Here is a 25,370-nt window from a genome sequence, read left to right as displayed (position 1 = left end):
AACAATCATATCCCTATTTTTCCTATTTTATTCTCACTTTTGATACACAACGTTTACATAAGGAGGAAAAATTAGTAATTATGTACATTGTGAGAAAATAACAATCATTTCCTATTTTACCCTATATTAAGAAAAAATATGTCCTTATTAAGAGAAATTGTCTCGTCATCATTGTCTCATACTCTTTTTAAAAAATTTAAAAATTAATCACACTCCTTAATCAAAAACAAAAAATAAAATGAAATTGTTCACATACATAGAGTGTGTGCTCATCTTCTAGTATATAGAATGAAGACATATAAAAACATATGTGAATGTGAGAGAGAGTTCGGGAACACGGAATAGTGATATATAGAGTACATATGAGATGCATAGTGTAGTATATCATATAGGACAAATATAATCAATAAAAATAAGGTCTTATTTATATGTTTATTTTGAAATCAATAAAAATATAGTTTAACTAAATGTTTATACGAGTTGCACAATCAGGTCTTATTTATGAAGAGCAACATGTCCAACTCACATATACACTTTTCCTTTATATTATTTCTTATCTCTCTCTATTGTATATTCTCATGATTTATATGTTTCTTACATTATGGAACGACTAAGATTTGCAGATCTATTTTTTACTTATGAATTGTGTTTATTCGTGTATACCTATGGATTGTGTTTATTCGTGTATGATAATTTTTTTTCTATGGAGATTGACAAGTACGTATTTTTAAATCTATGATTTGTGTACTAATATGAAGATACATGGAGTAAAGTTTGCAACCGAAATTATGTATCTATGTTTATGCCCTTATACTTCCATACCTACACCTATGCATTTATACTTCCATACGCATGTTTATGCCCTTATACTTCCGTACCTATGCCTATGCACTTATACTTCCGTACCTATGGTTATACACTTATACCTCTGTACCTATGCTTATGCACTTATACTTTTGTACCCATGTATAGCACTTTGTTAATGTACTTATAATTTTTATGGGTGTTATACTTTTTTCTTATGAAGATGGAACTGTGTTAGTGATGATGTTTTGCTTTCTTTTGTAATGTATTTTTGTCATTTCTTTTACATTTATATTCACAATTAATCAATACAAATTTTTTTTAAAATTTAAGAATTTTGATTTAAGTGTATTAATAGGTGATTTAAGTGTAAAAGTCAATTTCCAATTTTAAGTCTTAATTACGAATTGAATAGGAAAATGTGGATGGCAAGTTTGTAAATAGTATATGTGATAGAGGCAATTAAATATGACATGGCTTTAAGATTTTAAAATAGGGACTTAAATTGGATAGAGAAAACCATGCAGGTTATAATCTAAAAGTAATCTTATTTAGGTCCTAAAATCATAAGCCCCTGTTTTTTATGGTTTAAGCCTTCTAATTGTGTTCTTTGAAAATAAAACTTCGCATTTAACTTCGATAATTTAATTTAAAGACAAATCAAAGCATAACATTAAAACAAGCATATTAATTAAAAATAAATGACGAATGAAGAAGGTGGTTGAACTTTGTAAGTTTATTAAGTGTGTTGGTAGATTAAATTTGTAATTTTTTTAGAATTTTTGGTATTTTTTAAGTTTATTTTACCTTCAAATTAATCTAGGCTGTTGATTAACCAAATTTTATTTAAATCAGATGCACTAGATTATGCCATGTGGCATAAGCTGTATATTTTTAATGTTGAAAATCCAACGGCTAAGGGCGAGCCTTTTGAATCGGTTGCTTGCAATGGGTTGAATCGAGTTGTCTGATGCCTGGTGTCAGGCCATTGCCTGTTGGCACAAGTCAAGGCTTGGATAAGCAGGGGCAGCCCAACGAGCTGTTGCCCTTGATCTAATCGCTTGATCCTTTTGGAGCCGCTGGAGTTGAATTGTTCAACCCAAAGGCTGTCTAACCCAATTGGCACGGCAAGTGCACTATTGCTGGAAATGCTCTTACAGTAAAGAAAACATATCATCATGTTATCAATAAGCGGTGAAGTTGTGGTCTTCTTGATGTGGTCTCACTGCTGAGACAAGTTGATTGGTAAATTTTTTTCTATAAATGAGTTTAGAAGTTTGTTTATCGTTTAATTGTACCGTTTTAATGGGTTGTGTTCAAACACAGATCCACGATTAAAAAAATGAAGTAGGATTATCTCCCCTCCTATTACCATCCCCTTCTCTCACATTATTCTTTTTGTCTTATTCTCTATATAAAAAATTCAAAACAAAATGTAGACGTGGCGCAATCGCAACCGTTTAAAATAAGAGGGGATAGAAGGAAATAGAGATTAGGAGAGTAGAGAATCATGCTCCTTAAAAAATAGGTGGGCTTAACCCTTAGTTAATTTTTCCACGTCTAAAACTTTTGGCAAAGTCTCTTATATTTTTATGTATTTTTATTTATTTTTTAATTTTATACAACTTATGAAACCTTCATGTATTAAATTATTTATACAAAACAATGATAGAAGAGAAGTAGGAGGTGAGCTGGAGCCGGCCTTGCAATTTTGTAAGCATGAGGCAAGCTCCCTCCTCCAATTTCCTAGTATTAATAATGTCGTTGGTTTATATATAAATAAACGATATTATCTTCATTAAGACGGTGAATGAGTGGGTTAAATTTCACAATGGACTAGTAATAATGTGGTTCAAATTTGTCTTTGGTAAGAATCGAACATAAAATCTCTTATTTACTAATGAAGAGGAATACCACTAAACCGTAGTACTAAGTGACATGACCATTGAGTTCTTCGGCAATCTAATATGTTGTACATTCATATATGTTGTTTTCTTTGGTAATTTATTTTTATAATATGCCTTAAATGATTCAAAACTTAAAAAATCAAGTATAAAAATGTTTATAAAAAAATTCAATATTTAAATAATAAATTACTGAAAAACACATTAATTCCATAGTTTCTATTTGACTACTTTAAATCGCAATCTTCTAGACATTGTGAGATTTGATTCCACTTCCAATGAAATAGAGGGATTGAAATTTGAAAGAAAATAGAGAATTGTGATTCATTTTTTATAAGTTGGTATATTTTCCTAATTGTTATTGAAGGTTTGAAAAACCCAAAAGAAAAAAAAAGAAAAAAAACGAAAAGAAAAAGAAATTGCTAGTCGATTAGGTTGCCTGATTATATTTGGGTATATGCATGTTTTGGAGATGGTGATGAAATATCTCACATCTATCGTATCTCTATGAGAGAAGAAGAGTTTAAATATTATAATCTCATTCCAACTAATACCGCAACATTTTATAATAGAACTGCATACCTGACGGATTGTACAGGTGATAATTACGAAGTTGAAGACAATATAAGCGTTGTTGAAAGTAGGCATTTAATCCGTCTCTCTGATTATTATACAAAGGTTCAATCTTTTGTTAGTGGATTAAGCTGCCATACCAAGGATTTGATCACTAAAATATGTGTACCCGTATCTATTCATCAATCAAATCTTACAGTTAAAATCAAGAAAATAATTTATTTCATTCGACGTGCTAAAAACATAGAGCAAGTCACATGTATGTATAAGATCATATCGTAACTGTGAGGGGACAACCATTTTACGCATTTCTTAATCCTTAACGTGCATGCATGTCATTAAGACATTAACAATTGTATTTCAAGCATCTTGGTTTTTGACAAAAGACCAAGTTGTTACTTGTCTAACTAATTTCTTGTGGTACACTCCACTCCAACAACTCCCTCCTTGATTCCCCCTCCTTAATATCTTACCAACCGTATTAGCTGGCTTCAAATGAAAATTATACCGACGCTCAAGCTTTGGTGAAGATGATTAATGGAGAGGAGGTCATTGATGCTTCTCTAGATGGTTGTATTTATGATATCAAGCTCTTAGCATCTCAACTACGAGATGTGAAGTTTCTGTTTATTACTGGAGTAATAATATGGCTGCTCACGCGGTTGCTTCACATGCCTTTTTTTTCGATCGCCCTTTCATGTGGGATGATGTTTGCCTGGAGTTTCTCTTTAATATTGTAGCTGAAGATGTAACCATGCCTATTAGAATCTAATAAATTCTACTATTTTGACAAAAAATAAATGATAATTTATAAATTATATGAGTTCATTTAGTTGAGCGACAACATTACTAGGTTAGACATATAGTTGTTAAGGGAGGGGAGTTAGTGGAGGTCGAACCCCCATCTGCATATGCATGATTGCTTTCTGCCACTGCTGTAAAATGTTATTTGCATAATGAGTTTGTTATGAATGTTAGTATCGTTCTTAATCGTGTTAAGGAAGTCTTATACGAAGTTCATACCCATTTAAAAGCCCCGACATTTTAAACAAATGCTTAGTCCGAAATTAGTCACTCAAATATCTAAATTTTTAGTGGAAATACATCTTTTTATTAAAAACCAGCTTTCAGGCAAATAGTTGATGAGAGGGATTGTGAGCCCACGCGCCATTAAATGCTAGTAAAAATTGATTCCGATATACTTTTCTGCCCTCTCAAAATTTAACTTGCACTCTTACACTTCCACTAGCAGCCACCAAGCCATGCAAATATCCCCACCAAATTCTAGAGCTCTAAGTTTTCACCATTGTTTTACCTCCAAACCTCTTTTCCTCCAAAACCCACCTCCCCAATCCCAAATCCCCCAAAATCCATGAGTCCTCCAAATTTCCCAATCCACCGACAAACCCAGTTGATTGATTCACAAGAAGTTGAAAACTTTCCCACTTCCCCACATTGATTAATCTGCTTTTCCAATAAGCAGCTTTTCCCAATCGTAGATATGTGCGCTCTGGAAATGGCCCGAGATGGGCTGCTGGTCCCGGCGGCCGCGGAGACTGCTCAGACGCAAGCTCAAGCCTCTTCCGCTGCCAAGAAGAAGACTACATCTTTGAGAAGCTGGATTTCGCTGGACCATGACGGGCAGGGAACGGTTTTGGATTTGGATAAGCACGCCATTATCCGCCGAGTTCAGATTCACGCTCGAGATCTTCGGCTTCTCGATCCTTTGTTATCGTATCCGTCCACAATCTTGGGCAGAGAGAAAGTCATTGTTCTTAATTTGGAGGTCGGTTGTGAGATTTCCATAAGTGCTTTTCGTTCTGATTCTGCTTTTGGCTTTTTTTTTCTTGTACTAAACACTGTGCTTGGTTTGTATGCCTTTTTGAAATTTGGGTTCCAGCACATCAAAGCAATAATCACAGCGGATGAGGTAATTTGATTAGTGTTTTAGTAACGTTTGCTTTGCCTTTGCCTTTTGTCTCTACTCTAACTACTGTTTGTCATAATATAAGACGCACTAAACTTGCAACTAATCACAATTTAGCAGAACTGAGCGTGACCAAGTTAGCTCGAGTAGTGAAGTCCCGTTCTACGTCCTCCGTGCAATATAGTTTAGATTAGATCAGAATATCGCTTGAATAAAAATAATCAGAATTAGTAAAGTGGGTTGGTTAATGAAGTAAAATATATTTTAGGCAAATGATTAAGGTTTGTTTTTGGTGTAGGTATTGCTTAGAGACCCACTTGATGATAATGTACTACCTATTGTTGAGGAACTTCAAAGGCGCTTGCCTCCATCAAGCGCCAATTTCAATGGCCAAGGAGAAGAAGAAGATGCTTCTGGGGTACAAAAAGATGGCGAAACCGATGACGAAAACGGTATGATTCAGTGAATGTGATTGATGCTCTTCAGAACTTCGCGCTTATTAAGATGGATAATATTGCTCAGGAAGTTTAAGTTCAGTTTTGTGTTCCTAGTTGCTTTAGCATAATTCAATTTTGGTACCAAAGTTTTTGTGCTTGTTGTTTATCTGTTCTTTGACTCAATGTCCTGGTTGTTATGTTCATGTCATGATTTAGAATTCCCATTCGAATTCCGAGCTTTAGAAGTTGCACTAGAAGGTATTTGTAGTTTTCTTGATGCGCAGACTAGACAACTTGAGGCTGCTGCTTATCCGGCTTTAGATGAGCTGACCTCCAAGGTAAAGGATTTATTTGAATTTCGTTTTTTTATAAATCCCTGATGCATAACCGTAGTGTCAAAAGCCTCTGAGTTACATTATTTCGTATTCCATGATAGAAGGAAAACACGTTTAGATTGTTCTTCTTTGTCCGAACACTTTAGATTGTTCTTCTTTGTCCGAACACTTGGAAATATTTGCAGATTAGCAGTCGTAATTTGGATCGTGTGCGTAAGTTGAAGAGTGCAATGACCAGGTTGACGAATAGGGTTCAAAAGGTATACTGGTTAACGATATTATGCTGAAAACAGGGCTTATATGCTGATAACTTAACTACATTCCTATTATGCTCAGCGATGCAGGGGATTTATTTCTTGATTTAGTTCTGCAATCAATTCCCTTAACAATGTTGTATTGTTTTTGTTGCCATAAAGGTTGAAGAAGTTGCTAAAATTGGCAATTATATATATTTTTTAATTTCCGCTCACAAATATGAACTTATTTCTTTTATGGAATACTGCATTCTAGGTAAGAGATGAACTCGAACAACTTCTTGATGACGATGATGACATGGCAGACCTTTACTTATCAAGAAAGATGGTCGGGACTTCACCCGTCAGCGACTCTGGCGCTCCAAATTGGTCTCTCGCCTCACCTACTATAACTATAGGGTCAAAGGTATCCAGAACAAGCAGGGCGAGTGCAGCAACGACAGTTGAAGATGAGAATGATGTCGAGGAACTTGAAATGTTGCTCGAGGTTATAATTCAGCATAAGTCTTGTACTGTCGTACAGCCAAACCAAATCTGGAGTCTGAGTTGAATCCTATTATCTTTTGCAGGCTTACTTTATGCAAATTGATGGTACATTGAATAAATTGACAACGGTATGCGCTACTACTAGTATTGCAGCATCCTAACTTTCTACCTATATAATATGTGATTCCTTATCTCTTTACCAGCTGCGCGAATACATCGATGACACAGAGGATTACATTAACATCCAGGTAATGGTTGGTAACATGATATTGAAACCTTGACTCACTGATTTCGAACTTGACCCATGCTGTGTAGTTTCACTAACTAAATGCACAGAGCTACCATGTCTGAGCTATTAATGCCTCTTTCATTGCAGCTTGACAATCATCGGAATCAGCTAATTCAGGTAATGTCTTTAGGACTCAAACAGATACTATGCCGATGTTCCATAAGTACATATTTTGATAGTTAACATGAGTTTCCGGTGACAGCTAGAGCTGTTCCTAAGTTCCGGAACTGTTTGTTTGTCTATGTGTTCTTTGGTGGCCGCAATTTTTGGCATGAACATCCCGTATACTTGGAACGATGGTCATGAATACGTATTCAAATGGGTACGTACAAATACCCCCACACTTCACATAATTTTTCTTCACTTTTTGGATTCATTTTCTTTTCTCACTCCATTTCCATAACCTAACTTAGGTGATCATCGGCACGGGGATGGTTTGCGCCTCCCTTTTCTTGTTGATAATGTCATATGCTCAGCACAAAGGTCTCGTTGGATCTTGATACTCATACCGTTTGGTCTGTTGGGGAAAGATGTATACATAGTAGAGCATTGCAACAATTATCAAGTATTGTTATGTACAAATATAGGCAGCATTGGCTCAAGGGTTTAATTACTTGTAGTTATCAATTCAAAAGACCGAATAAAGTTTAATGTTGTGATTCTGTTGGCATCATTCAGATTATCAAAATGTCGATAACATGTATGAGATTGTAAGAGGCTTGTAACTAAACTTATTAAAAGCGTCGTTTAGTTTTGCACTCCGAGCCATGCGTTCAATTCTCTCTCATTCAGTATTGCTTATATATAAATATCTTTTACATGTTCAATCCTAGGAGGAGCATGCCGCGCGTGACTAACATGTTTTACATGTTCTCCAACTAATGTTGTGCTGCCTGTACAGGTGGCATTTCATTCCCATTTGAATAAGTACTCGTTGAAATGTGTACTTAAAAATTGGTCTAGAAATTCATCAACCCCGCTGTAGCTCTACGTCAACTTGATCAAAAACACGCGTCTTACACACCCCTTTGTGTATCTTTAATTTAAATCAGCCAGACCGAAGAATTTCTCTGTGAAGCAAGTGTCATGCAACTTCTGAAACCAAAAACTACCCTACCACCGGCCTACTACGGCCGACCGATGCTAATGCAATAAAGGTAGTATTATTTACACATCTTTTTTATCTTTCACATATTCTTGTAATTTTGTCCATTGATTTTTCTTAAATCTATTCAATCCAAGGGTAGAAACTTGGGAAAAATGTGTGACAGATAAAAATAAGTACGTGGATAACACAACCTTAGTGAAATACTAACAAAGAGTTGTATGGCTACCGTTGAAATGGTCCCACAGTATAGTTTTAATGGCTTTCTAAAGAGCCCAAGAGATTCCACCTGGCATTTCTTTTTGACTTGTTATATATTCCATTCGACGTACGGATTGAGAGATTTGCTTTTATGGATTTGGATTCTCTTATGAGCTAATAGAGATGATTCTCCTGACCAATCATCGTGGATTGTTAAATTTTTATCCAACAGCTACAAACAGGAGATCTCTTTAAAATTATAATGATTATAACCGTTGAATTTTTATCCAACGACTCACGATGATTGGTCCGAATGATTTTCCCCATTAACTCAGAGGATCCAAATCCGGCTTTTATACCTTTGCGCATTAATTTCACTGCGCGGTAAAAAGTTAAAAGGTGAAAAATGCGATTCGAAGTTGCAACGTGGGAACAAAGTCTGAGTTTGAAGTAACTTTGAATCAGTTCGTTCCGTACGTGAAAATCTTTGTTATTTTATTTTCTATTTTTATTTCATAAATTAAAAATCCAAATAAACAAAAATACGAAAATGGGTTAAATGATGCACATGTGGACACAAAATAAGACTCCACTTCCGCAAAGACTCGCCGTCGGGCGCACTTTAACCCAGTACGCACCCGCCGGCGTACATTAGCGTGGCCCCCCCTATCTGGAACCCAACCTGGTCTTTAAATTCAATTTTTTTTATTGTTTTCCGAATAAGAAAATAAAATTAAATCAGAGAAGATAAAAATAAAAAAGGAAAGAAACTTCATGCTCTTTTATGACGAAGAGCGAGCCTCCGATTCAGATCAGTAATCCTTGACCTTCTATTGGAATCCATCAAAACCCACGTCGAATCCTCAGAAATCGATCGAACCCCATCTCGCAAATCTCACTTTCCCACGAACCAAACAAGCTCAATCTTCCTCGCAGCTTCAAGCGGAGGTATTAACAATCTATTTCTTGCTTTCTTCTCCCTTGGATTTTGCTGGATTTTCCTCATCTTTTTCGCCTGCTTTTTTGTCCCGTTGATGTTCTGATTTTCGTGATTTTTGGGTCTAATGCAGGTGGATTTACAGAAATGGACGTAAATTTTGTGCGTGGGGCAACATGCAGTGTGTGAATACGTGGGAGAGTTCGGAATTTTGGAATTTATAGATTGGGAGGAGTCGGAGGTTTTGTTGGGTCGGAGATGGCGAATCCGGTGGTGAGAGTGAGGAGGGAGACGATTGCAGCATGCATGACTTGTCCTCTCTGCGATAAGCTTTTCAGAGACGCCACCACCATATCTGAATGCCTTCACACGTGTGAGTTCTCCTTCCTCCCTAGTGACAGACTCTTCGTTTTCCCTGTTTCTGCCAAAAATTGGGTTTCTGATTCTGGAAATTTGAAGTGTGAAGCTGTGATTTTTATGGCGTTTTGGTGATCTGGGTTGTTGGTATTTTGCATTTTTGGTATCGGGGTTTGGTTTGGTTTTGAGTGTTTTGCTCGTTTTGGGATGTGGGTTTTTGGGATTCCATGCTTTCCAAGACACTGTTTCCTTCCTCGATCTCTCTGTCTGTTTTTGTTTTACGACTCGAAGATCTGAGGGGAGCTTTGCCTGTTGGATTGGCCACCCATTTGATGAACAAGCAGAATCTTCTTTCGTTGACAAAGGTCAAATTGACATGCTTGTTGATAACTTCGAATGCTTGACTAAAAGGGATATAATTCCGACGTCTCTCTTGGAAGGTCTCTGCTTGCAGTGGCCTAAGTTGCATAACCGCATTACATTAGTACAAGTTCATAGGATGGAATCCTAAGACTGTAATAAATGTATAGAGTTAGTGTCATGTGTTCTTGCAGGTAGAATTACAAACAAGCAATTATGTTCAAATTAATTTTAGCTCATAAGCTGTCTTTTCTTTCCATTGATTAAGAATTTAGTGTACTTCATGCTGGGTTTTCTATTGCTTATCAAATTAATTTCGGTGTGAAGTTTTTCTCCCGGAGTGCTCCTCCACCCTCCCTTTCATTTTATCGTAAGTTTCTTCAGTCTACAGTGTAGAGTAATTATGATTGATTTATTGTTTGAACTTCTCCAGTTTGCAGGAAGTGCATATATAATAAGATTTCAGACGAGGAACTAGAAGTCTGTCCAATATGCAACATAGACCTGGGTTGTGTTCCACTGGAGAAATTAAGGTTCCTATTTCTTCACTTACCACCGGATTAAGCAAATTAAGTACTTATATGGATTATAATATTGATGCAAATTTTGGAGAAGTTGGTTTTCCTTCATTTTTTCAAACAGATCCATTCAGTTTTCATTTTTATTCAGAATGCCATGGTTTATGCCATCAACATACAACCTCCCCGTATTAATTTATTGGCAAAGAACTGTCATTTGATAAGTAAGTTTATTGTGGGATGATGACAAATAGGAGGATGGTACAACACATGATATGCCTTGTAATTCTTTATGATCTTCTGTCTGTGTCCATGCAGTCGCATTTGCAACCATTCAACGTTCTTGATTTAATTGCAGATGATTTGTAGTTCTTCAGTCCTTGTGCCCTTGTCATGCAACTGTAAATTGTACTTATTGAGCAAGCGTGCACGTCCATTGTGCATTCTTTTAATCATGATATATTGATGTTTTTAGTTTACCTTGGTTATCAGGCCAGATCACAGCTTGCAAGATGTAAGGGCTAAGATTTTCCCTTTTAAAAGAAGAAAGGTTAGTGCACCTGAAGTTATGCCTTCAGTTACATTACCAGCAAGAAGAAAGGAGAGATCTCTCTCATCGTTGGTGGTCAACACTCCCAGAGTATCAACTCAAGCCACCATGACGGGAAGGAGAACTAAAGCTGTTGCGAGAAAGGCTTCTGCTTTACAGGCATCCAGTTTTTTGGTTGAGACACCTATTAAGAAAGAGGAAGGTTCCGCGGAAGATCACCTTGAGAGCAGCAGCTCACCTGAGGTCTCAAATAAGTCCGGTCAAAATAACAAGCAGGTAAAGTGATGGCCACATTCTGTCTTATCTAGCTTACCTTATATACATTCATTAAAACTGCCGACGAGGTTCTATTTCTTGATATTTATACTAATGTATTTGGATATATATACTAATGCATTTATTGCTCAAATTTGGTGCCCCAGAGTTCTTTTTCTGCTGAGACTAGCCAACCTGTATCCAATAAAGAAACTGAGAACGGCGGTGAACCATGGGAAGGGAAATTGGATCTCTGGAAACCATTAAATTGTTTGGTTGAAGTTGCGAATAGGACCAAGTCTTTCAAATCCAACTCCCAAGGGTCTGAAAATAAAGTAGAACCGGTGCATGTCATTGCCAGTGAACCTCAGGTTCGCAAGTCCAAAAATAAGGAAAACAAACAGAAATCAAAAGTAGAGGGGGAAAAGAATAGTAATTATCCTACCTCTCCAGAAACAGTAAAACCTAAAAAGCTGCGTAGGATTCGACGAAAGAGGGAATCCTTTGGAGAATCAAGCATTTCACCCCAAGCTGTTCTGGATGCAGCCATTGGCAAACATGAAAGAAGAGCTGGTCCAATTTGGTTCTCACTCGTAGCTTCTGAAGATCAGTGAGAAACAACTTTAGATTTGAAAGATTCTCCCTCCATTTGGATTATTTAAAAAAATTTGCTTGACAAGTTGTTCTTCTGTCTATATACTGATTCTTTACATTAATGGTTTCAGGGAAGGAGATGAACCCTTGCCTCAACTTCCGACGAGTTACTTAAGAATAAAGTGAGTTCTTCTCTATGGCTTTAATGCATATTTGAATGCGTCATACGTCATAACATGCTAAGGTGCTCAATTCTGCAGTGCTATTTATACATTCATAAACTCTTGTTTTGTTAAGATTTAATGAGATTTTAAAGATGCGAGAATTATTCTCTTATGGGAAAAATTCTTTAATTTGTCTCGTTTCTCTCATATTTGGTTCCTCTGTCACAGAGATGGAAGTGTGCCTGTCTCGTTCATCCACAAATATCTAATGATGAAACTAGATCTCACTAGCGAAGCCGAGGTAAGCGAATCCATTTTTGGTTTAGTTTGAAAAGACTACTGGAAAATCATTCCTTAAAAGAATTCATAGCAGCTGCTACATAGTACATCGCAAGCACCCAAATTGTTTGATTTTCTTCGAAATATATAAATATTTGACTATGGATTACTTCCTTCCTTTGGTAACCATTCAGTTAACGTTTCTTTTAGGTTGAAATCAAATGTATGGGGCAACCAGTGGTTCCCACATTAGAGATGTATAATTTAGTTGATCTGTGGCTACAAACGGCATCACCTTCAGAACGAATTACAGCATCCATCGGGTCCTCTGCGAAAGATTTTGTGATGGTGCTGGCTTATTCCCGAAAGGTCTCAAACTCCTAACAGTTCACTCATCCTTGTTTCCCATTGAATTTGTGAGATGATCGAGAGGCAGTTTCTGATCCGGCATGTATGTTATGAGTATGTGTTGCAAACTTGCAATCACCATGTTGTCTACTGCAGCTGGCCACAGCAGGGTTAACGGGGACGAATGGACTACTGAAGAAACGCTCGCTCATCTTCCCCGTACGCTAGTGTGGCATGTTGTTCATGGCGAATGGCCATTGCAATGTATGTATTATACCTGATCCAATTTTCTTCTTCTTCAAATTTTTGGTTCGCGTTATGTAATGCAGGAGTTGTATAAACCCGACTGATACAGAGTCTCAGGGCGCAGTTTGCTTGTCTGTAACACAATTCAAAGTACCAATACACTAATTTTTTTCTTTTATCATCAAGAAACAGCATTTTTTTTTCATTTGGAAGAAAGGTCGCTGGACTTGGTTATTTTTGAGTAAACTAGAGAATCCGTTCCCGAATTTTAACTTAAGTTTAAATTTGCGAATTTTAACTCAAGTATAAATTTGGTCTCCGAACTAAAAGTTCATTAATTTAGATTTTCGGTTGCTTTGCTTACATGGCACGTGACTTTCCAGCTTGGCTCTGAACACCTGGTTTGTACTATTTATAGGCTTTTCCTATTCATGCTGTAAAGGCTGCAACCTTTTTCTGCCTTGAGCATCTCTGAGTCCCGACTCCCGACTCCCGAGACGGCAGCCAAACAAATATAAAGCAACATACATCCACATTGTTTTATAATGCCCCAAAGCATGATGTGCAGTAGATGTTTTTTTAGTGTTATTCACCTTGCACACATTTTTAAAAATTTTTGACAGTTCAATTAAAAAAATTAACGATAATAAATTAGCAAGAGTGTGAAAAATAAAAATAAATGTGTAAATAACATTTTTTTTAATACCTTCAATATTATCTATGCTAAAGGTGAACAAGTGAAATAAACTTCATAATGAACTAGCCATAATAATTTGGATTGAATTGTCTTTGAAAAGAATCAAATCTAAAATCTCTCACTTATAAGTAAGAGAAATATCACTAAACCGTAATATTAAGTGACATGTATCAGGGTTTTAAACCGTTAATTTTTTTTACTTCTTTACTAAAATAGAAAACATGGTGGATCTTGACCCTCCATTGGCGAGTGCATTCTATACATTGGCGCATGATATAATTTCACATTTTTTCCTACCGTAGAATTTCCATATGATAAGAGTTTTCACAATCGATACATTAATAATTCAATTATTTTTGTCATAGAATAGAGTTATCTTACCCTACAAAAACAAAAACAATTCCACAACAATGTGTTAAAAGACAACGAGAAGAGCATGCTTAGCTCCCCGTCCGGCCTTCAACGTCCATCACACGGGCCCTATGGCAGTCTCAAGTATCTATTAACACAAGGTAAATTGAGTAGCAACATATATTGGGTAGACATTGCCATTAAACTGAGGAGTGAGAACAATTATATCAAAACCTCTCAACTATGGCTTATGGGGTTGAGCAATCGACAGTTGAAATGCGCCAATGGCGAAAGCCGATAGCAACACATTGCAATGGAAGAAACTTACCATAAACACCGACTAATGCACTTGCAACAAAACAAAATCAAAACCAAAAGTAATATGCCACGGAGGAACACAATTTGGCGTTTTACATGGAACGAGTAGCCAAGAAATGGTACAAAGGTGGATGGTTGACGAAGGTAAATATCAAGCTATCAACACTCAAATGCAAACGGCGGCAACACATCCAAATGCAAGAAACTTACAAGTAATATGCCACAAACAACACTGCTTGGCACATACATGAACAAAAACTCGTTAAAACTCAATGTTTTCAAGTCATTTTTATTAATTTTCTTTACATAATATGCACATAAACTGTAAGAACTTCGATTATAAACTCGAAGAGATTAACGGCCTTACTCCAATAACAATGTTTCCATTCTTTCAACAACCACACTTGAAATCAACACTAGATATTGGCAGAAACCAGAGCAATCCGATACGTGCTTAAATAAAGTATAAAAGAAAACCTCTATAGGGTCATAAATTCACACTACATTTACAAAAATGAAATCCAAAAAAATAAGCAGCCGAATTCGAAAGCTAAAAGCGAAGAATTTAGCTCAAGATTGAATGAAATGTTACCTAAAAGTAGACCTAAAGACAGAAACTTTCTTCTGCCCAGAAAGGATCCAATGGCACCCAGCATCTTCCAATTGGCTAAATGCCGCTGTACCGAGTCCGCGGGGGACTGCCCACAACCGAGAGCAACCCACCTTCGGCAGCTTCCTGCTCGTCGGCATACAAATCCTCCGTTCCCCTAAACGCCGCGTGCAACCCAACAATCGCGGCCCCAACCAGAATCGACACCAGCACGTTCAGCCACACGTGCGTGAAAACCAGAGCCACGACGGTGACGACGGCGAGAATCCCCAAAACGACGCGGTCGTCGACGATTCGATGGAAAATTACGAGCGGTTCGTCGCGGAAGAAGTAGAGAAAGAACCAGGCGATGAAGACGAAGAGGAAGACGATGAGGGAGACGGGGTGCCAGAGCAGGCTGAGGAAGAGGACAAAGAGGACGAGCATCGTGTAGTTTACGCTGAAGTGGCCGAGGTTGCGCTTGATTCGGACGGTGGCTTCGCCGAAGGTGTAGGGGCGCGTGAAGCTGGAAAGGGGCTGGACGAGCTCGAGCCATGGGCGGCGCGTGGCGAAGAAGGCTTGGGTCGTGGTTCTGGCGCGTGAGAAGGGTTCGGGCGAGGTGGTAGTGGGAGGATGTGTGCCGTAGTGCGGTGGCGAATCTAAAGACATTTGAAGCTGGAAGAATTGAGCTTTGTGGAGGACTGGAGGTTGAAGATGGAGCTATCTGAGCTGAACTGAAACCCTAGGAGAGAGAAAATGGTGATCGGAACAGTACAGAGAGGGAGGGAGGGAGGTTTCTGTAATTCTCTGTGTGAGACTGTTGTGGTGGTCTGATATTTTGTGCTTTGGGGAATGTGGGCCTGCCAAATGCGTCTTTACGTCGTTTTTGTATCATATTCGTTATTAGCTGATCGTGTTAAATAAATAGATCATGGAAGAAATTATCATATCGATTTTTAACAGATATTTTGATAACTATCCGACTTATAAACAAGTTCTTAACATGTGTTTGGATAAGAACCTTACTTATTAATAGGTTAATTCAAATTTTATTATTTTTATATTATTTCGTGTCAAATTTACGTGTGATGAAAAAAAGGAACTGGATTCTTTCTGGATCCAAAGGAATTGAGCCTACTCATCAAATGATCTAAACTATTAAAATTTGATTCAACAGTTACAAACAGAAAGTTTTCTAAAAATTATAATAATTATAGTTAGATCAAATTTGAATGAAAAGTTGTGAGATCATTGTGCACAAGAAAGGCGTGATTTGATGGAAGGTCGTATTGGTATATTGGGACTAGGTGGACGTGTTGGAGCCTCGGCTTTGGTGACTACCGTTTGTGGCTTTATTGGTGAAACAGGTGGCCTAAACAAGCCCAAACAAACAACTGGTCTGCATAGCTTTTTGACCGACATGAGAAGATATGTAAGTTTTTTGGCATTAAAGAATAAAATTGTGATTTGTCAAAATAGGATTGGATGGATACAAGAAGTTTTTCAGTAAGCATTGATGTATATTATGCGAGAAATTTTTTAGTATATCAAAATAGAATTGCCGGATAGATTACTAATTATTGAATTTTTTGGCCGCACATTAATCTTTCGTGGCCTAATAACAAAAGATTTGGGCTAAATCACACAACAATTAATTATAACAAATTAGTGTTTAATTCGTCATTAATTAGTTTTGAAATCAAAACCTCTCATAGACTTGGGGCCTTCGGCCAAAGAACATAGTCACAAGTTATTAATACTCTTATTTGTTGCTTAAATGACATCCTTTCATTTATATGTCATCAATATGGCCTTCATAGAAGCAAAAAATGGGCAATTGAATGTTACGTACCAAAAAATGAGCGAATGGTGTAAGAATACGTAACTTTAGAGTTGTGTTTGTGCACTTATTGATGTCATGAAATAGTATTACATATCATGAAAGAATTGGTAAGTCTTGACATCTTCCACAATAAACTTGACAGCACCAACGCAGCCCAAAACTGCCACAACAGAGAACCAAGTAACCAATGCAAAGTTGAGAAGCAGCAAAGAAAGGTACATTTTGGTGTTTTGGGTCTGCCTTCTTCTTCTAGCTTTTAAATATGCCAATGCAGGGAACACAAAGTCCAATGGTGTGAACCCAATTGCTCCACAGATTGACACAAAGTCCCCAAAGAAAGGCACAGCTGCTGCAACAAGAGTGATCAGAACCATATAAATCGAGGTGAAAACAAGCCGAATTAGGGTTTTTCGGAGCCAGAAATGACTGGTGCTGGTGGTTTTGTGTGACAGGAGTCGCTCCTCAAAGTAGGCGTATGTTGGCCTGCAATATATCTAACAACATGAAATGCAAAAACTGCATCAGAAGAGAATCCCAAGTTGTGGAAAATGGTGTGTTGGGGATTTACGCTGCGTCCAGATAAGAAGGAAATAAACTTGGAATTCGGACAAAGAAAAACCCGGGTCAAGAAACTTTTAACTCTTGAATTTCCTCGTCCGAGCGCAAGGTTAGAACATATGACACGTAATATTAAGGGTACCTGAAAACATCCTGAAATTTGTATGACAGCAAAAAGATTGGCCATGACAATGGTCCATTGGGGAACAGTTAGAGAAGACAAGATGTAAGGTTGCACATGTGAGCCAAAAGCCCAGTACCCAGTGAAGGCCAACTGCCAGTAACTCAACACAATGACACCATATGCTGCTGATACACCTTTATACATGTTCTTCTTTGCAGGTTCTCTCACTGTATTCTGTATCGCAACATAATTCAAACTTTTCAATTACGAACTTTTAGTTAAACGTAGAACTAGAGCGACACTAAACAGACAATAGACGGAAACTGAAGTGCGGTTCATATATGGTTAATCCTCTGTTTAGTGTCTCCCGGTAATCACTAAATACCGATAACTACAGATTGACCTGGATCTCCGGAAGCATTGCATCTCCAAAGGAAAAGGCAATTGCGCCAAGAGCGTTAAAGGCTCTGAAGGCCTTAGAAGATGAGCTTCCATCCAAACTATAACTGACTGATTTTCTGTCAATCTTTTTCCCTAACAAGCAAGGAAAAAGAAATTACTAAACTCAAATGCCCAAAGAAATCCAAACTTGACAGATGATATTCAGGTTGTGCAGTAGTAGGCTGCTACCGTTGTAAATTGTGACACCAATTGTTGTGCCAGCAAAGCCAATGGTGCTGAAAGTGCACAAGGCATTTACCCATCTCAGTGAGTGGATATCTGGCAGCTGAGAAAGCAAGAGTTCAAATGCCCCAAAGAAAATGATGAAGTGCTGCAGGGTTAAGCTACCTTCACTGTGATAATATTTGTACACAGCCTGCATAAAAGAATAAGCAATGTTATATGTAATTCCCTCGAGTCTCGGGTTGGCTCGTCTGGTGGTTGGGACTGAAATTGAGTTAGAGTCGTTCTGACGGAGTCTCACCACTCCTCAGTAGAAGACTTGTAAGACACAATATGTTTGACTGCAGTTCAATTTATAAGTTCACCAAACAGTGGTCAGGACGATAGTTCAATTAATTGAAATAGTCCAGTTCAAACCGAGCCACCCAACGGAAGAGAACTACAACAACTTGGAATGAATGAGATGAGTTGAGATGAGATGAGTTGAGTTGAGTAATCAAACCTTAAGGCTGCTTCCAGCTGCAATCTGAATGGCTATATTATTGCCTATAGAGGCCAACTGCTGAAAAAATGCAATTGACCAATAACCCCAGAACCCTTCAACAAAAATAAATAAATAAACAAATAAATTATGAAATTGAATTGTAATTTCCATAACAAAATTAGGATATTGAGGGATTAAAAATTGCCTAAGTGGTACCAAAAATGCTTTTTGCCAGGTGGCGATAGGTGACGTGTTTCTTCCCATCCCATTTCCACAGAGAAGCAACGAGAAAGCTTGAATACCACGTGGCTAGTGTTGCTCCCACCAAACTGCTCACGCCTACAAGTTACAGCAATAATCAATCACTTGAGAAATTCGAACCGTCGAGATTCACAATCTGATAACATCATAAACTACCAAGAGGCCAGCCGAGAGAGGCCAAAGCGAAAGGCAGGGGTGCATAGGCGGCAGGGGTGGCAATCGTGGTGGCCACGTGGAAAGCGGCGTGCTTCCACGTGCCTTGACCATGTTTTTCTTCTTCTTCTTCTTCTTGTGCTACTTGCCTTTCATGATCCACCTCCACTTGTTCATCTTTTGGTGCTTCTGCTGTTGGATCCGGTGGTGGAAGTGACATTTTTGGGTGGCTCTCAGAGTTTGAAGGCCTCTTCTGCTTTCATCGGTTGCTGATTTGTTGTGTACGATTGCTAATTTGCAAAGACACCTTCAGTTTAGTTAAATGTCTAAATAAGCTGCTTTTGACTTTTCCTTGTTGGGGTTGTAGGATGTGGACGCACGGAAACTTTGGGATTAGATTATTGCATCTCTTTGAAAATTACCATTAGGACAAATGTTATGAGTACCCATTTGAAAGAAAACTCTCGATTAAAATTCAACTTTAAATACATCAATATATTCACATTAGAAAGATAAAGAATTTAGTTAAGCCAAACGATGAGTTAATTATAATAATGTAATATTGAGTTTGTCATTTACAAAAGTTAAATTTAAAACATCTTAGATACAAGCGACATCAATAAGGATGCAATTAATTATTGCTAAAATTGCCATTTGTTTTCGATTTTCTTTTTATTTTATGAAATTTGTTTATTTGTGATCTGATTCTCCATAAATTATCGTTCATATAATGACAGATTAACTATATAGTCTATATTTTACATCCTTTAGATTTGAGGTGATTTTTAAAATAGATCATGTAATTCCCATTTTTTCACATTGAACCCTAAAATTTAAAATTGTACCAACTCACACTGACACACCCCGACCAAGATAGGGGCGTGCTGGCCGTCACACAAAGGCGACGTAGCCATGTGCACGTGCGGAAGCTAATGGAGTAGTAAAATAAAAGTACGAATAATTAAAAACTGGAATACTAGTACTAGAATAAGTGCTAGTTAGTGCGATACAAATTCAGAGCAGGTCTATAGCAGTCCAAATAAAATAACAACCGTAGTACGCCCGAAGGCGAACCTACAATGTGGAGTGTCTGTCAGAACGCCGAAAAGCTCGCAAGGGAAACCACCGCAACGGCTAAGCTACTAGAACCTGGAGGGGCGCAAAACAAAAGTGTGAGTGGGCAAAAACAAAGCTCTTTGAAAACCATTTAATAAAACACAATCTAACCCCTCGCCGTAAAACCTGTATACTTCCCAGAAAATAACATATGTACGTATGTATAGATATGCTCAAACATGCTCAAGGGTATGCCAATCATGTTCAATATATGCTATGTCAAAATCTCCTAATGATATGCAAGTGCTCAGGTGTGAGTCGTATCAATCACACAATCCTCTGGCAGCCGGAGTCACCTAACGTGACCTGTACGGCTGTATATAGAGCTCAAATGTCCAACTCAATAACTAAACCTGCCCACGAGTCGGAACCACCTAAAGGGGTCTGTACGACAGGTCCTGGGTGTAACATGTATATACGCTCTAGTGCTACGATCACGTGAAGGCTGTGCGAATAATCGCGGGTCACCTACGAGTCGGAACCACCTACTGTGGTCTGTACGACAGGCCTATGCACCTAACTTGGATCCAAGCTGAGCGTATGGTGCGGGAGGTGAACAACACGTGAAGGACTGTGCCCTACTCTGGGCGGGAGCACTAACACCGGGGGTGCAGGTTATGAGCTCTCTAAGCATCTCTAAACACTATGTAATGCAATCGTTAATTAACGCTTACCTGGCACTTACCTATGCCTCCACAGCACCCACACATAAATATATATGACATATGCATATGTATATGTATGCCACAAATGATGCATGTAACGATGCATAAACGATAAATAATAAAGTACATGGCATAAGGCAATTAACCCTTTTTAAATCAATTTCTGGGAATATAAATGTATATAGGTAGATACGGAAAACAAAAGCCCACTCACTGGTATGTAGAAGGGTCGTAGCCCCCCTGTCTCGCCTGTGCACGCTCGTCCTCTGGGTACGTGTCACCTAGATGCGAAACAACTATAAAAACGTTAACTTTAAAGCACATAACCCGTTTCTCGTAATAACTTCTCATACATTGCTCAAAATGGACAAATGAATATACCAACGTGATCTACACAACCTCACGATCACAACCATATTTTTAAAATAATTTTTGGACACCTCACGCGCCCCCACGCGCCAGCACAGGCACGGGTCCACGCGCCCCCACGCGCGGCCACGTGACCTGCACACTGACGGCGTCAGGTGACGCCGTCAGGAATATTCCCTGGAATATTCCGTTAACCTTGACTGACGCCGTTAGCTTCTGTTAGGAATATTCCGTTAGCCTTAACGGAATATTCCCCTGTCTTCTCCGGCGAGCCGCCGCCGTCTGCGCCGCCGCCGTCGCCGGCGCCGTCGCCGGAAAACTGGAAATTTTTCAAACTTCGTTTTCTCACTCGTTTTTCAACCATTTTTCACGTTCTTTATACCAAAATGAAGCTTAGGACTAGTAGAATCACGTTAGACTACTCTTAAGGCCTAAAAATCAAAGAATCTCACCTGCAACAACGATCCAAGTTCGGCCAACTTTGAAACTAAGCTTTCCCGACGTCCAAATTCACCCAACGAAGTATTCCCAAGCTCCTTGAGGTCTCCCTAACACAACTACAAGCTTAAAAAGTCCAGAAACACAATGTATAAAACTTGCATGAACAGTACTCAATTCGGCCATTGTTGAATCGACGTGAAAACGAAATATTCCTCACCTGAAAATGGTATGGTTGAGCTCGCCTCGACCTTACGAGTTGAATAGTGTCTTTGGTTTCCTCGATCTACTAAGATTTGGGTGCCTTTGTGTGTTGTCCGTACGGTTTCTAAGGAGAAGGGAGGAAGAGAGCACGGGAGAGGCAGAGAGAAGACAGAAGGAGAGAGAGACAGTGTCTGTCTGTGGGAGTGTGTGTGTGGTCCAACACATGCCACCCCACACCAAAACAACCCACAACGTGACAAAAAAAAACGACTAAGGGCAAAAAGGTAAATTCACACGTGCGTTTAATAATCCCGGGACGGGATGTCACAACCTTCCCACCTTAAAAGAATTTCGTCCCGAAATTCAAAACAACCAAACAGCAGCCCCTACTGGCCAAAGAACAAACGAGGGTACAAATCCCTCATTCGATCTTCTGTCTCCCACGTAGCTTCCTCAACGGAATGGTTCCTCCACAAAACCTTCACTAATTTCACTGTCTTGTTCCGCAGAACCTTCTCCTTCCAATCGATGATCGTCACCGGTTCCTCGTCATACGTCAAGTCTGGGTTAATTCTAACGGTTGAGGAGGTATCACATGGGATGGATCAGCAACATAGTGTCGGAGCATAGACACGTGGAAAACGTTATGCACTCTGGCTAGCTCTGGAGGTAACTCCAACCTGTAAGCTACCTCACCAACTCGCTCCACGACCATGTATGGTCCGATGTACCGTGGACTTAATTTTCCCTTCTTCCCAAATCTTACTACACCTCTCCACGGCGAAAGCTTCAAAAATACCCAATCTCCGACTTCGTACACCCTGTCTGTAGCATGCCGATCCGCTAAACTCTTTTGTCTGTCCTGTGCCGCTTTCAAATTAGTCTTGATTACCTGGACGTTCTGGGTAGTCTCCTCAACAATCTCCGGACCTACTAAGACCCTTTCTCCGACTTCTGACCAACACAACGGTGTGCGACAAGCTCTACCATACAAGGCCTCAAATGGTGCCATGCCAATACTTGAATGAAAACTATTATTATAGGCAAATTCCATCAAATCTAACCGCTGGTGCCAAGCGTCACCAAACTGCAACACCGAAGCTCGCAGCATATCCTCTAAGGTCTGAATAGTTCTCTCTGACTGCCCGTCGGTCTGTGGATGATATGCCGTACTATAAAGTAATCTCGTGCCTAAGGCTTCTTGGAAAGCTACCCAAAACTTCGATGTGAATCGTGGATCACGATCCGAGACAATACTCACTGGGACACCGTGGTACTTCACAACCTTCGAAATGAACAACTCCGCTAAACGGCTCAGAGAATACTTCTCTCTCACTGGAATAAAATGAGCCGACTTAGTGAGTCGATCAACGATCACCCAAATGCCGTCAAAGCCATTATGTGTACGCGGCAACTTGTACACAAAATCCATGGTGATATTTTCCCATTTCCACTCGGGAACTGGAAGCGGCTGCAACAACCCAAACGGCTTCTTCCTTTCTGCTTTAACTTGCTGACAAACAGCACAACTGCTCACATACTCGGCTATCTCCCTCTTCATACCCGGCCAATAATAAAATGGTCGAATGGTATGATACATTTTCGTAGCTCCTGGATGCATGGCGTAAGCCGAGATATGTGCTTCATCGAGAATTTCTTTCTTTAACTCCACGCTCTTAGGCACGAACATTCTACCCTCTAGCATCAACATGCCATCCGAATCTCGAACTCTGAGGTCTCGCCTCCTTCCTTGTTCTCGAGCTTGAATTAGTTCTTGAGTCTCTTGATCAGCTACCTGAACTTCAAGTACCCGATCAATAAGAATTGGCCTAACTTGGAAATTAGCAAGTAACGCCACTTCTCGATCTTCAGCTTCTAACCTCACTCCTGTAGCACGCAAGTCCGCCAAAAGAGGAATACGGCTTGCATACAACGCATTAATGCGGCCCTGTGACTTCCTACTAAGCGCATCAGCCACTACGTTCGCACGACCAGGATGATAATCAATCGTGCAATCGTAATCGCTGAGCAACTCCAACCACCTCCGCTGACGAAGATTAAGTTCCTTCTGAGTAAAGAGATACTGGAGACTCTTGTGATCTGTAAAGATCCTGCACTTTTCTCCGTAAAGATAGTGTCTCCACAACTTCAACGCAAAAATGATAGCAGCCAACTCCAAATCATGTGTAGGGTAATTCATCTCATGAGGTTTCAACTGCCGCGAAGCATAAGCAATCACCCTACCCTGCTGCATCAACACACATCCCAAACCATTCAAGGAAGCATCGCTATAAACCTCGAAATCACCGCTCTCGTCTGGGAGTGCCAAAACAGGTGCATGAGTGAGACAATGCTTCAACTGTTGGAAACTCTGTTCACACCTATCATCCCACTCAAATTTAACATCCTTCCTTGTTAACCTTGTCAGTGGTAAGGCAATCACCGAAAAATCCTTAACGAATCTCCGATAATACCCCGCCAATCCAAGGAAACTTCTCACCTCGGTGACGGTTCGCGGTTGCTCCCAACTCTCTACCGCTGCAACTTTCTGAGGGTCAACCAAAATACCCTGAGCAGAAATGACGTGCCCCAAGAACGCAACTTGGTCTAACCAGAACTGGCACTTGCTAAACTTAGCATATAGTTGGTGTTCCCTCAACCTCTTTAACACCAAAGTAAGATGTCGAACATGCTCCGCCTTCGACTTAGAATACACCAGAATATCATCGATAAAAACAATGACAAATCTATCCAAGTAAGGCTGGAATACTCGGTTCATCAAATCCATGAAGGCAGCTGGTGCATTCGTCAACCCAAATGGCATAACCAGAAACTCGTAATGACCGTAACGAGTCCTGAACGCCGTCTTAGGGACATCATCCCTACTGATCTTCAGCTGATAGTAACCAGACCTCAAGTCTATCTTAGAGAACACGCAAGCACCTCTCAGCTGATCAAACAAATCATCGATACGAGGCAAGGGATAACGGTTTTTAATCGTCACCCGATTGAGTTGCCTGTAGTCGATGCACAGCCTCAAAGTTCCATCCTTCTTCCTTACGAACAATACTGGAGCGCCCCAAGGTGAAGTACTAGGCTGAATAAAACCCTTATCCACTAATTCCTGCAGCTGCACCTTTAATTCCCTTAACTCTGCGGGAGCCATACGATAAGGAGTCAAAGAGATAGGATTAGTACCTGGAAGCACTTCAATAGTGAACTCCACATCTCGATCTGGGGGTAAACCAGGTAAATCCTCGGGAAAAACATCAGGGAAATGTCTGACCACTCTCACATCCTCAACTCGGCTAGGAACGGCTTCCTCTAGCACCACATGAGCTAAATACCCCTGACAACCCTTAGTCAACAACTTTTTCGCTCGTAGCGCCGAAATAACACCATGTCTCACCCCACTCTGCTCACCAACAAAGGTAACCACGGGTAGTCCAGGACGACGAAATGTAACTATCTTCCCGTAACAATCAATATTGGCACGATTGGGGTGCAACCAATCCGCGCCCAAAATCACATCAAAATCCACAATATCTAACGGGATAAGATCAGCGGGCATAACCACGCCCTCAACTATCACCGGACAACCTGGGTACACACGATCCACAATACATCTCTCCCCTCTAGGCATAGCGAACTCT

At 39.4% G+C, this 25,370-nt stretch overlaps 4 protein-coding genes across 5 annotated transcripts; 2 read left to right on the top strand and 2 right to left on the bottom strand.

Moving 5' to 3' along the window:
• Window positions 1-4,501: 4,501 nt before the first annotated feature.
• LOC103957314 (magnesium transporter MRS2-I) lies at window positions 4,502-7,770 on the top strand. Of its 2 annotated transcripts, none has more exons than XR_007254488.1 (11): window positions 4,502-5,067; window positions 5,182-5,211; window positions 5,507-5,660; window positions 5,862-5,983; window positions 6,166-6,240; window positions 6,491-6,721; window positions 6,804-6,848; window positions 6,949-6,968; window positions 7,097-7,126; window positions 7,212-7,331; window positions 7,423-7,445. XR_007254488.1 is itself a non-coding variant. In XM_009369465.3 (11 exons), exons 1-11 carry the CDS (start codon window positions 4,783-4,785, stop codon window positions 7,507-7,509), a joined length of 1,224 nt encoding a protein of 407 aa, XP_009367740.2. In that variant the 5' UTR covers window positions 4,503-4,782; the 3' UTR covers window positions 7,510-7,770. The 2 variants fall into 2 exon arrangements, 1 of the variants encoding a protein (XP_009367740.2); XM_009369465.3 differs by having other exon boundaries at window positions 4,503-5,067; window positions 6,924-6,968; window positions 7,423-7,770.
• A 1,259-nt stretch (window positions 7,771-9,029) lies between these two features.
• On the top strand, window positions 9,030-13,125 carry LOC103957313 (E3 ubiquitin protein ligase DRIP2). Its single transcript, XM_009369464.3, has 8 exons — window positions 9,030-9,263; window positions 9,386-9,625; window positions 10,403-10,502; window positions 10,980-11,313; window positions 11,460-11,902; window positions 12,018-12,068; window positions 12,279-12,351; window positions 12,540-13,125. Exons 2-8 carry the CDS (start codon window positions 9,511-9,513, stop codon window positions 12,711-12,713), a joined length of 1,290 nt encoding a protein of 429 aa, XP_009367739.2. The 5' UTR covers window positions 9,030-9,263; window positions 9,386-9,510; the 3' UTR covers window positions 12,714-13,125.
• A 1,426-nt stretch (window positions 13,126-14,551) lies between these two features.
• LOC103957312 (PRA1 family protein F2-like) lies at window positions 14,552-15,757 on the bottom strand. The gene has a single exon (XM_009369463.3). The coding sequence runs from the start codon at window positions 15,545-15,547 to the stop codon at window positions 14,957-14,959; it is 591 nt and encodes a 196-aa protein (XP_009367738.2). The 5' UTR covers window positions 15,548-15,757; the 3' UTR covers window positions 14,552-14,956.
• A 991-nt stretch (window positions 15,758-16,748) lies between these two features.
• Window positions 16,749-19,257, bottom strand: LOC103957311 (GABA transporter 1). The gene is made up of 7 exons (XM_009369462.2): window positions 18,929-19,257; window positions 18,728-18,850; window positions 18,530-18,624; window positions 18,034-18,220; window positions 17,807-17,937; window positions 17,422-17,637; window positions 16,749-17,215 (listed from the first exon to the last, which is right to left on the bottom strand). The coding sequence occupies exons 1-7, from the start codon at window positions 19,143-19,145 to the stop codon at window positions 16,808-16,810; spliced, it is 1,377 nt and encodes a 458-aa protein (XP_009367737.2). The 5' UTR covers window positions 19,146-19,257; the 3' UTR covers window positions 16,749-16,807.
• Between the last annotated feature and the right edge of the window lie 6,113 nt (window positions 19,258-25,370).

Source organism: the organism of the source record quoted next, unplaced genomic scaffold, assembly GCF_019419815.1.
Source record: "Pyrus x bretschneideri cultivar Hongxiangsu unplaced genomic scaffold, Pyrus_bretschneideri_v1 Contig7, whole genome shotgun sequence".
Classification (NCBI taxonomy): Eukaryota; Viridiplantae; Streptophyta; class Magnoliopsida; order Rosales; family Rosaceae; genus Pyrus; species Pyrus x bretschneideri.
The sequence above is the reverse complement of the archived record's forward strand: the minus strand, read 5'-3'. Positions and strand labels throughout refer to the sequence as shown.